Raw genomic sequence first — 13,581 nt, 5'->3', positions numbered from 1 at the left:
GAAAACCATTATCACATTCCAATAGAGAAGATGCACCACAACTTTAAATTCACCAAACCATGTCATCGCACATTTTAAGACTGCACCAAACATATAAGTAATGCAACTGAACATACATTTACTGCAGTGAAAACTATTTCAATTGATTGAACAATCATGTCACTCGTGTTCAACTGCTTTATTTTTCTTTGCTTATGATAACATTTTGTGCAGCGTAAACTATCATAGCTAAAAGTAGAGATAGCCTTCCAAAAGTTATGCTTATTAACTGCAATGAATTTGGCACCCACGGTCTGGGGCTAGTCCTTGAGGGCTCCAGCCTGGTGAGAGTCTGCTGCACAGATGCTGGAACACTTCCCTGGGTCTGACTTATTAGAGGTAATGAGATCACTGGCATGGACTCTGAAATGTCCTGAGATAAAATGTCCAGGATATGTAGCTGGGAACTCCTCCTTCCACTGGTGTACAAGAATGCATCCCTGATTCCTTGAAAAGTGGCACTTGGAGGGAGGTTGAATGCCTCATCTCTCATTTGCCTTACTTTAGATCCAATACATTATGGCTACTGTAATGGAGTTGTGGTTTTGTTCGCCGAGCTGGGAATTTGTGTTGCAGACGTTTCGTCCCGTCTGGGTGACATCCTCAGTGCTTGGGACCCTCCTGTTAAGCGCTTCTATGATCTTTCCTCCGGCATTTGTAGTGGTTTGAATCTGCCGCTTCCGGTTGTCAGTTCCAGCTCTCCGCTGCAGTGGTCGGCGTATTGGGTCTGGGTCGATGTGCTTATTGATTGAATCTGTGGATGAATGCCATGCCTCTAGGAATTCCCTGGCAGTTCTCTGTTTGGCTTGTCCTATAACAGTCGTGTTGTCCCAGTCGAATTCATGTTGCTTGTCATCTGCGTGTGTGGCTACTCAGAATAGCTGGTCATGTCACTTCTTGGCTAGTTGGTGTTCATGGATGCGGATCATTAGCTGTCTTCCTGTTTGTCCTATGTAGTGTTTTGTGCAGTCCTTGCATGGGATTTTGTACACTACGTTGGTTTTGCTAGTTGGTTTAGCACTATATAGGACAAACAGGAAGACAGCTAATGATCCGCATCCATGAACACCAACTAGCCACGAAGTGACATGACCAGCTATCCTTAGTAGCCACACACGCAGATGACAAGCAACATGAATTCGACTGGGACAACACGACTGTTACAGGACAAGCCAAACAGAGGACAGCCAGGGAATTCCTAGAGGCATGGCACTCATCCACAGATTCAATCAATAAGCACATCGACCTGGATCCAATACACCGACCACTGCAGCGGACAGCTGAAACTGACAACTGGAAGCGGCAGATTCAAACCACTGCAAATGCTAGAGGAAAGATCACAGAAGCGCTTCACAGGAGGCTCCCAAGCACTGAGGATGGCACCTAGACAGGGGACGAAACATCGGCAACACAAATTCCCAGCTCAGCGAACAGAACCACAACGAGCACCCGAGCTACAAATCTTCTCCCAAACTTTGAACTGTAATGGAGTGCAGATCCAAGCCCATACCTAACAGCTTTTTGTGTCCTGCTGAACCTGGGTTTCTGAGACAGTTATAATCCTTTATATGGAGATGAAAATGATCACTCACAGCACAATGACATCAGACAAGTCAGAAGGCCTCCTCCATCTTGCACTCTAATTTGCAAATGGCCTTGGCAACTCTGTCTGATATTCCATTGTCTATCTTTCCATCTCCAACTCTTATTTCCAGAAACTCATTTTCTGCACTGAGCTCTCTAAGGCAATAAGGCCGTGTGGCACAGCAACAGCAATAGGCAATTCAAGACACCCATTCTGCTCTGCCATTAAATGAAATCATGGCTGATTTTATAATCAGTATGATTGTCATCATAGACCTGGTCTCCAGCAGTTTTCCAAGCAAGTGTCAGAGAACTCAGCCATTATTCCCTCTGCCAGTTGTTAGCTGACATCAGTGATATGTTCACCATTTGTGACCTAGAGCCTAATAGAGCCTAATTTAGAACGTGCATTCACAGAGAAGGACATGTTGGTGGAAGATGCAGGTGAACACCTTGTTGGTACGTTCTCTAAAGTGTGGGAGATATCAGTCTCTAAGGTAGTGGTGGAGGTGGTACATGAGGAGGGCCTAGATTGGAGATAGGGTAAGGCTGTCTCCTCTTTTTTTTCCATCCATTAATTGTTAGTACCTAGAATGCTGAAGAAAAAGGTTTAGCTGATGGTATGTGCACTCTCTTATCTAAACAGCCTAACTCTGCTGACCCCTCTGACAATAGCAGAGTGCAAGCATTCTCACTGGCCTATCTCTCCCCCAGTGCAGGCACAGTCATATCTCCCACTTCCAGCTCTGTGGCCTCCTCCTCAAAAGGGTTGGTGATTTGAATATCTTCCATCCTTGGGCCAGTCTGAGCCCAGTCCCTCCTATAATGGGTGTTCTTCTGCAGACAGACAAAGCAAATAATTGAGTATCATCTCTATTGGTCCATTAGCACTTCATGAACATGCATACCAACACCAGCTCCTGAGTCCACCCCAGTACATGAACAGGAACTGTACTGGCTTGCAACTCGTGGAAAACTGATAGCATGAGGTGGTTGGCACAAACTGAGTACACATTTTCCATCTGGCGCTGAGGCTTATACATAATCCTCCTCTCTGATATCTCTCTGTATGGGCATGCTTAGACTGCATGATGGTCCTATTACTGTCACTTTGTGGTAACAGTATAGTATACTTACCCTTGTGGAACATGGGGGATTGCTTGTAATTGAGTTGCATTGGACCCAGTTTTTTTTCTGTGGGTTCCAATGGCATTGGCCTCAGCTGCAACCTCTATCCATTATGCCTGGGCCTGGGAAGGCTTCTTGCTCTCACAACTGGGGAATAGGAAAAGGAGGAGGCGTAATTGAACTATGCTGCCACTCAGCCCGTCTGTGGCACATCCAGGGAGTATTATGTCCAACAAAATAGGCTACAGTGATGTCTCTAGTTTGCAGAGAGTGAATGGCTGTGCACATGCCCTTTGCTTGCACTTTTGACCCCAGAAGATTGCAGTCGTGATGATAATGTCCTTCCTGCCAAACTACAGGTGGTGATGTTACAGAATAGTGTACTGATCTTTATCTTGCGGAGGCTCAACGTCAACTCTTAGATATTTTGTCCTACCTTCCCCAGACCACGATCCCACACCTGAACATCGAGCCATTGTTGCCAGGACTGTCACCGGGTCGCTAACTCTGGAGATCTTCCCCTCCACTGCCTCCAACCTTACAGACTCCCAATCCCAGACAGCCCGCTTATACCTCCTTCTGAAAATCCACAAATCAGATTGTTCCAGTAGGCCCATCGTATCAGCCTGTTCCTGCCATACCAAGCTCTTTTCCTTCTACCGCCGCTTGTCCAGATCCTGCCCACCTACATCCATGATTCCTCTGACGCCCTCCACCACATTGACAACTTCCAGGTCCCTGGCCCTAACTGCCTCCTGCTCACCATGGATGTCCAATTCCCCAATTCCTCTAAACCTCCATTCCCCACTAGGGTGGGTCTGAGAGCTCTCGGCTTCTTTGAGAAGTGGCCTGAACAATCCCCATCAACCAAAACTCTCCTCCGATTAGCTGAACCTATTCTCTCACTGAACAATTTCTGCTTTACTTCATCTTACTCTGCGAAGTCAAAAGTAGTGGCTATGCTCACCTGCATGGATCCCAGTAATGCCTGCTTCATTATGGGGTATGTGAAACAATTCTTGTTCCGGCCCTACATTTCCCCCTCCCACTATTTTTTTCTTCATACATCAATGACTACTGTGGTGCCACTTTATACACCCATCAGGACCCTAAAAAATGTGTTCATTTTGCCTCTAATTTCCACCCCTCTATAACTTACACATCATCCGTTTCTGGCACTTCCTTTCTTTTTCTTTCCTTGACCTCTCGAATTCCATTTTGTGGAATAAACTGTCCACTGCCATCCACTACAATGCAACCGACTCCCTTCATTATAGTTCTTCGCACCCCAAGGCCTGCAAGGATTCCATCCAATTCTCCCAATTCCTTTGCCTGCATTATATCTGTTCGGTTGATGCCACCTTCAAAAGGAGCGCTGCTGACCTGACTTCCTCCTTCCCAAACTGTGGTTTCCTGCCCTCTGTAATTGACAGGGCTCTTAACCACACCTAACCTATCACCTGAGCTTCTACCCTTGCCCGTTCATAGACTCTAAACATTTAACTTGCTCTCTCTTTCTGTGGATGCTGCCTGACCCAGTACTCCAGTATTTGTTGCTTTCAGTGTGATCTCCAGCATTTGCTGTTTTTGGTTGAGGTTCTGCCATCCATATCACATAGGCATATCTAACAAGTTGAAGATTTGTGTACTGTATTCATGCAAGCAAACACACCCTGCCCCCAAGAGGAATTGATGGAAGTTTCCGTCTAGAGTACATGGAATAATCTTAAATTGTTGTACAATACTGTAAGTGACAGTTGAAATACTTAACAGCAGACAGCAATTTTAATCTTAGAGATGGTAAATTGAAACCAAATTAATAATGACAAATTTCTTCAATGAAAATGGAAGTATAAAATGCTAATAAAACCACTGCAAAAAAAAAGTCATTATTGTTAATCCAACTGAAATAATCTTGTCCATGAACTCTGTTATAAATTTAAGTTTTCAAAAATTACATGATTAAACAGAGTGAACTCAGTTCTTTTAAAAATTCAAATGCTATTGTGCTACAGATTGGAAGGCATCAATGGCTCCATTCTCAAACTGTGTGAAGATAAATACATTAGATAGCAAGTGATCTTTTAAATATATTTTCAACGTGGATCATATTTGGAAAAAAAAAAGCTTGTGTCTTTCTTCAAAAATAGATGGGAGACAGAGCTGATGAAACAATAAAGTTTAAGTGGAGAAAAGTGTAAGGATGTAAGCGAGAAGGAAGTAGGATAACAAAAACAAGGAAATAAAAGAAAGGACAACATGAGCAAAGTATTCACTCATTTTTATGTTTAAAAGTTAAATTTTATATATTTAGAAGGCAATTTTAACACAAACTGCCCATTCAAATACTGATAGGATTCAGTGCAATGTAGGTTTTAGACCCAATTTAATTTTACACCTTGATAAACTCATTGGACGGTAATATTGGACTTGGTGTAAAACTGGCACATCATTCAATCCCATTGGTTTTCCAAAGGTAAATTAAGTTAAAATGCAACCCTCAATAAATTAAGAATAAAACTATTTATCATGTTTGAGTAGCTTTATTACCACAATATTCTTTATTGCAATGTTGCAATATGTACATTGCAAAACAAACAAATCCAAACAGCAGAATCAAGAATTACCCTGAACCTACCAGCAATCCAAAGGCTGTACATAATTGCCCAAAAAAATTCCCACTTCTGAACACAGCATATTATTTCCTATCATAAGAGCCAACAGGCTAAAAAAGCCCAGTCCCTCACATGTTGAAACTCCAAATTACACCATTTCAGCAATAACAAATTAAAAATCAAACTAAGCCATATAAGTTCAAATGAGTTTTTAGAATTACACAGCCACTGAAAATCCTACAAATTCATACTTCAGAATTAATACAGAAAACACAAGTATCATAAGACAATCACCTTCAACCATGCAATACATCAAACAGTACTATGCCTAAAAACAATATGGCTCTACACGTCAAGACACAGGAAATGTTATACATAACTAATAGAGAAACAGAAACTAGAAATGATTACAATATATCACGCTCAGTTTGACAGATTTTGCATCAGGTTTCTACAGTTAAAGAGATACTTTTTTAAAAAGTAAAGTTTGTTTTGTAGGGTGCTTCGTGCTCTTTTTTACAAATTGAAAGTTGGGTAAATCCAGTTAATCTGGATATACAATACTTCACAACAACGTGGATCACTTGTATGTGATATAAAGATTTATTGGATAATATTACGCATGCTTGTTTAGTCAGGGAAGCATTGGGGGGGGGGGGGGAAGTGGGTTCCATTCCTGATAACTGCGTCTACAGACCTACAATGACCAAAGGTAGGCAGAAAGGCTGCAGTTCATATGTGAACTTACCAGAATGTGTCCTTAGGTGCCCAGTCAGTGCATCCCGCCTCCTGCAGGCATAACTACAGAAAGGGCATTTGAAGGGTTTCTCTCCTGTATGCAACTTAATGTGCCTCAGTAGGTTTCCTTTTTGAGTAAATGAAGCACCACACTGGTTGCAGCGGAAGGGCCGTTCACCTGTAACACATAAAAGCAAGATAGCACACCTGTGGTCAACAGCAGAGTTCAAAAACCCAGGTGCATTACCATGGCAGACGTTGTTTCCATAGTAGCAGCTTTAAAGTCTTACCATTAATACATATCCCAAAAAAACTATAACTAGAAGAAGTAGCTTGAAGGAGCTGTTGAGTGACTGGTGTGAGGGGAAATCTATCTAAAATACCTTGTTGAAGTGACAGGCGATAAGATTTCCTCTAGGTTTAATGTGCAATAGAATCCAAAAAAAAATGTTTCCAAACAAGCTGACATGAAGCAAATAGAAAAACAATTTGTCCCCGTGATCACTGAAACATACTAGGTTAATGACTATATCTGCTAATGTTAATTCAGCTGTCAATAATTGCAACTGTACAATTGCACTGAGATGTAATAGTAGTGTTTAAAGACAACTTTAACAACATCTTTATGGGCTACTCATTGCATGTCCCAACATCCCATGGGCCATATTTGAAAGGTACAGTACAAAACTTCAAAGTGAACAAATACTTTTGGAAACTGTACCTCCTAAGCAAATTTACATGCTTCAAACAAAAATTAGTTTACTGTTATTTGAAATGTGATAGACATGGCCAACAGGTAATTTAGATTTAAGCTAAATATATATGTTAAATATTGAAAGGTGAAACACAATTATATTAATATGATTCTTTTCATTGAGCACTGATGTTGCAAGAGAATTTATTGATTTAGACTAACTGCCACTTATAATGCTGATGGGCTACTGCAGCAATCATTTATTCAATCTGTCTGTGTGGACTCAACAGTCACTGCGATCAGTGGTCATGACAACAAATTTCACAGCTGGACTACTACTACTAATACAACTGATGTTTCTACACCACACTCTCAAATCTAGCTACCCAGAACTGGCATTGTTTGAAACCAAAGACATTTTTTGATATATCCTTTCTTATTTGCAACTGTTTGCATTGGTGTAAGGAAGTGAGGGAAGGCACAAAAGAGTTATTATACGCAACACAATGAGAAGTGAATTAGTATCAACAGCAACATGGCCATTAACCTAAACTGTTTGATAGTCCTGCCGATTGGTTTCCTGCGCTCTCTGTTCATTGAACTGAGGCATTCCAATTTGAATTAAAACTTTTTTTTTGAAAGGCATTAAAGTCTGAGGCTGCTGGATTTGAGAGGGTGAACCTGTAACAATGTAAAAGTTAAAAACACATGTTGCTTAAATAAAAACACAACAACATAGTAGTTGATTATGCCAAATGAAATGTAAAACACTGCATTGCAGACATGACTTAATAGTCTACTATTTGAAAGTTATTGCTATCAGTGGACAAAATGTTGATTTCTGACATGCCCCTAGAAGCCCAATTTTCAAGTCATCATAACCTCTTCTTCCAGGGAACTGCATCTTCATCCATTCAATTGCAATGCAAGTAAATAACTTTAAACTCAAATCAGAACCAGTAAATCATCATTTCAAAGTTATGTTTGACCCCAGCCTCAGCATTTAAAATGATTAAATTAATTTTGCGTCCCTTTGGATTACCTGCTAGTGATGACTTTTCTCAATCCCATTGACTACAATCATTCATGTTACGTAGTGTCATGAATGCTTTGCCCAAAGACAGCTCTTTGACTAACTGTCTGCTGATGTTTCATCCTAAACCATTTTCTTGTTAGTGTTTGTAAATGGTGGTTTGCCATTTGCATTCTCAGGGTCATTGCAAAGAAGTGGGTCCCTAGACTTTTGTATGAATACAGTTTTACCAGTTCTCATTTGACTTGTAACCAAATGGTTGAACATGTCAATTTGTTATTAAATGTTGAAAAGAACTGGAGTTGATGTTTAAAGGAACAAAACTGAGAAGGAAAGAGGTTATGCTATGAACAGGTTTTGTACAAACTTTAGTTGAACTATTTTTAATTAAGAGTACCGTGTAGGCCTTGTCTCCAAAATACACAAAGTTTCTGGCAGCATTCAAGAAGGTAAGAATTCCATTTAGGAAGATTCCAGAAATGAAAGGCAATAGCTAAGTTAAAGAAAAAACTGAGCAGCCTGGAGATTTTATCTCCAGGAAAAGAAGACCAAGAGGTGACTGAACAGATAATTTTGAAAATCTAAAAGAGATGAAAGTGATAGTCTTAGAGACGGTGTTTCCAGAAATAAAGATTATAGAAATAAGAGGGCAACTAATAAATCTGAGAGGGAGTTCAAGAAATACATCTTTGCTGAGACAGTGGTTAAAATGTGCCACTTGCTACTGCACATTTGAAGTATTTGAAGTGACTTATATAGGTACTTTTAAGGGAGGAGCTAGATAAATACCAGTGGGAGAAATGCAAAGAAGTGATGACGAGGTTACATGAAATGGGTTGGGGGTGGATTTGTATGGAGCATAAACACTAGTCACTTGGGCAGCATTCAGACATCATTACATTTTAGCAAAGATCTGGCTCTTCATAAAATATTAATTGTAGACTTGGCTCGAATATTCAATGGTACAGCTAATACCAATGATTGTTTAAAGATTGTTTCAGGTAAACACATTCCAAACTGAACAATCTGGATGTCTGAATCTTCAAGTTATTGGCCTTTGAGGTTTGTACTCTTATTTCATAGGCCCTGCTTACAACTGCATTTTAATTTCAATACATAATTTCTTGCCTGAAGGTGTGGTAATTTGTGGAAAAGTTATGATAAGTAAAAAATCCCTGCAGCAAATTATGAGCAATGCATTAAATTTAAAGATATGAAAATGTGAAAGAAATTGCATATAAAATAAGGAGAATACTACAAAAGTGAATGAATGGTACTTGCTGCATTTCATAAATAAAGAAGCACCATGCAAATACCAAATACGGAAGTTATTCAGTTTTGATGCATGAGAATGCCTAAGCCTGTATTTGTTCTAATATCTTACACTTAACTCCAATCAATACTTCATTATATAGAACATAGAAAAATACAGCGCAGTACAGGCCCTTCGGCCATCAATGTTGCGCCGACTGAAGCCTACCTAACCTACACTAGCCCAATAACCTCCATATGTTTATCCAATACCCGCTTAAATGACCATAAAGAAGGAGAGTCCACCACTGCTGCTGGCAGGGCATTCCATGAACTCACAACCCGCTGAGTAAAGAATCTACCCCTAACATCTGTCCTATACCTACCACCCCTTAATTTAAAGCTGCGTCCCCTAGTAACAGCTGACTCCATTAGCGGAAAAAGGTTCTCACTGTCAACCCTATCTAAACCCCTAATCATCTCGTACACCTCTATCAAATCTCCCCTAAACCTTCTTTTCTCCAATGAGAACAGCCCCAAGTGCCTCAGCCTTTCCTCATACGATCTTCCTACCATGCCAGGCAACATCCTGGTAAACCTCCTCTGCACTCGTTCCAATGCCTCCACATCCTTCCTATAGTATGGCGACCAAAACTGCACACAATACTCCAGATGAGGCCGCACCAGAGTCTTATACAACTGCAACATGACCTCAGGACTCCGGAACTCAATTCCTCTACCAATAAATCCCATACACCATATGCCTTCTTCACAGTACTATTTACCTGGGTGGCAACTTTCAGAGATCTGTGCACATGGACACCAAGATCCCTCTGCTCATCCACACTACCAAGTAGCCTACCATTAGCCCAGTAATCCATCTTTAATTTGGTGATAAATTTACAAATTCTCAGGAATTTGTGGGAAATTTACTGAGATTTTGGAATGCAGTTTTGTGAACTGTTTTTTAAAAATAGATTTTATGAAACATTTTGCATTATCACACTTGGTAAAGTTAAGCCTTAAGCAAAACATTGCAGGAGATGGACATCTAGTTTAAAAACAGATTTTTTTTGTTTCAACTGAGTGATTATTGACCTGAAACGTTTCTCTTTATAGATTCTGCATGATCCACTGTGTATTTCTAACATTAAGCTTGAGGTTGGTAAGGTTTTATTTCCCACATATTTATCAGAAGTGAACATAATAACTTTCAGTTGAAAGTCAGTGTTATCAGAAACTACCAAATAATACTGGATAGAAAGCTGCTAATGTAGTTTCAGAATATTAGAGAGAAATGTAAAAATCATAGTGTTATAAAGCAGAGTGAACATCAGTTCTTTTTTACATTATGGATGTAATAAAAATTTTCATAGAATCCATACAGTGTGGAAGTCATCTGGCCCATCGTGTCCACCCAGATTCTCTGAACAGCATCCTGCCCACACTCACCCCATCCCTGTAATCCTGTATTTCTCATGACTACTCCACCTAGCCTGCATATCCCTGGTCACTATGGGCAATTTAGAACATGGAACAGTACAGCACAGTACAGGCCCTTTGGCCCATGATGCTGTGCCGAGCATTCATCTTAATCTAAGATCAACCTTACCTACACATCCCTCAATTTACTGCATTCATGTGCTTGTCCAGCAGTCACTTAAATGTTCCTAATGTCTCTGACTCTACTACCTGCATTCCATGCACCCACCACTCTCTGCATAAAGAACTTACCTCTGACATCTCTCCTACACCTTCCTCCAATCACCTTAAAATTATGACCCCTTGTGACACTGTTTATGCCCTTGGCCAATCCATCTAACCTGCACAACTTTGGAGTATGGGAGGAAACTAGAGCACCTGGAGGAAATCCATGCAAACTCTATACAGGCAGTTGCCTAAGGCTGGAATCGAAGTCGAGTCCCTGGCACTGTGAGAAAATGGTGCTAACCATTGAGTCCCTGTACTGCTTGTTTTAAAATTACATGCTATAGTCCCTTCACAATGCCTTTGGAAAGTTTTGTGTTATAGTTCTGATGTACAAAGCGTTGTACAATTAGATTAATTATAAAATAATTTGTCTATTAAGTGACCTATCAGTGACCACTGCAGTCAGGTCAAAACAGAGTAATGACTAAATGCAAATTCTGACATATGCAAATTTATATGTATGAGGGTGTGAACAACTTTTTAATGTTAAGAGTGAAAAAATGTACCACTGTAAGAATGCCATCAATGGTCACTCCTACTGGTCTTGTACAATATAAAAAAGTTATGAGTCAACTGGTGGTCAGTTTACAGAATGTCATTATTGCACAAAACAAAATTAAGTGCTGGAAATAGTAGGCACCAATATGGGAGGTGGGGTAGGATAAAGTTTAAGCCGTGGACAATGATCCAATGGCTTCGTTAAAGCATGGGGCCAATTATTTGAAATTAAAATCAATTTTGTGACCAGGAACCTTGTTGCATTCTCCGCACTCACTAGAAGTGTTAATTTTGGTAGAGAATTGGTAAGATTAAGCACAATAATTGACACTCTGGTTTACTTGATTAGCTGAATCTACATTCCAAGGCCTACAAATTCAAAAGTTCTTTCTGACCATTTTACAGGTATAATATGATTAATAATGAATTCCAGACATATTGGCTTACACAAACTCATTCTATACCAAGGTTTATCATCCACCATGCTGGATGAAGGTCCTATGTAGGCATTCAAGGCACATGTCAGAAGTATGGAAAAAAACTTATATTGCTGAAAAGTGAGATACATTGTCAGAACTTTTCATTTTGGACAAATACAAGAATATTAAATTTCAAATGATCATAATAATTTATTCTAAAGGAACTGACTAGTGGACTACTGTACTACAGGTGCTGACTCATGGCAAAATAAGAAATATTCCTTTTGTTTCAGAAAACAGGTGCCTTGGTATGAATATATTTCACTTATTGGGGCGGCACAGTGGTTAGCACTGTTGCTTCATAGCGTCAGGAACCTGGGTTTGGTTCCAGCCTCGGGTGACTGTGTGGAGTTTGCAAATTCTCCTCTGTGTGTGTTTCCTCCAGGTGCTCCGGTTTCCTCCCACAATCCAAAGATGTGCAGATTAGGTGAATTGGCCATGCTAAATTGCCCATAGTGTTCAGGAATGTGGAGGCTAGGTGCATTAGTCAGGGCGAATGTAGAGCAATGGCACAGGGGAACTGCGCTGGGGAGGACACTGAGGGTTGGTGATGTGGACTTGTTGGGCCAATTGTCCTGTTTCTACACTGTAGGGATTCTCCAAAATATAGCCATGTTACAAGCTTAACTGATTACCTTAAATTGGGTGTTAATGTACTCAGGATGAGAAGCACAGAGATGCTGAAAATAAATGCAGCTATTTCAGCGCATTGAAAATATGTTACCGTGCATCACAATCATGGTTGATCCTCTATATCAATGCTATACACCCACTCAGTCCCTATACAACCTGGCATGTTGTGCTTCTAGAAATCTTAAATCGTTCTTAAATATATTCAGCAAGTTTGCCTTCACAATCTTCTGTGATACAGAACTCACATTTTCACCATTCTGACTGAAGACATTTTCTCTCATCCCAGTTGGAAGTGGCCTATCTTATTTTCTGAGACCATACGCCCCTGTTTCAGGCATACTATACCGGGGAACCATCATCCCTGCATCCAGTTCTTCCATTCCTGTCAGATTTTATAGGTTTTAATGAGGTCCCTTCTCATTCTTCTGAATTCCAGTGAATTCAAGCCCAGTAATTCTAACCTCTCCTCATGTGACAAATCTCCTATCACACGTATGAGTTTGGTGAATGTCTGCTGCACTCCTTCTATGGCAAGTACATATTTTCTTAAGTAAAGAGAACAAAACTACACACAATGCCCAGGTGTGGGCACACCATGGCCCTGTACAGCTACAGTAAGACTTCATTGCTGCTGTTCTCATATACTCTTGCATTGAATAGTAACGTATGATTTGCCTTCTTAATTGCTTACTGCACAAGCATGCTTGCTTTCAATGACTAGTGGAAAAGGCCACCCAGGTCCCTTTATACATCAATCTTTCCCAATCTGGCACCTTTTAAACAGCATTCTCATATTCTGTTTTTCTGACTGAAATGGACAAATTCACATTTGTCCTCATTTTATTGCATTTGTCATGTACTTGATCACTCAATCAGTCATCTTTAAGCCTCTTTATACGCTCCTTACCAAACTCCCACCTAGTTTTGTGTCATTAAGAAACTTAGAAATATTACACTAATTCTCTCCAAATTGTTGATATATTGTGAGTAGTTGCAGCAAACAGTGATCCCCCTACTTGTCCACTTGAAAATGATCCATTTATTTCTGCTTTATGTTTCCTGTCTGCTAACTAATTCTCAATCTTTGCCTGTATATTACTAAAAATCTCACGTGCTGTGATATTATACAATAACCTCTCATTTATGACTTTATCAAAAGCTTTTTTTAAAAATCCAAAT

General features: G+C 40.1%; 1 protein-coding gene across 7 annotated transcripts in view; it reads right to left on the bottom strand.

The window, feature by feature from the left end:
• ikzf2 (IKAROS family zinc finger 2) overlaps positions 1-13,581 on the bottom strand; it is a 166,332-nt gene that overhangs the window by 69,885 nt on the left and 82,866 nt on the right. For all 7 annotated transcript variants that reach the window (XM_060827646.1, XM_060827645.1, XM_060827650.1 and 4 more), the window contains one exon: positions 6,115-6,282. In XM_060827646.1, coding sequence (XP_060683629.1) covers positions 6,115-6,282 — 168 coding nt within the window. The remainder of the gene's footprint in view (positions 1-6,114; positions 6,283-13,581) is intronic.

This window comes from Hemiscyllium ocellatum, chromosome 7 (assembly GCF_020745735.1).
Source record: "Hemiscyllium ocellatum isolate sHemOce1 chromosome 7, sHemOce1.pat.X.cur, whole genome shotgun sequence".
NCBI classification, from domain to species: Eukaryota; Metazoa; Chordata; class Chondrichthyes; order Orectolobiformes; family Hemiscylliidae; genus Hemiscyllium; species Hemiscyllium ocellatum.
The sequence above is the reverse complement of the archived record's forward strand: the minus strand, read 5'-3'. Positions and strand labels throughout refer to the sequence as shown.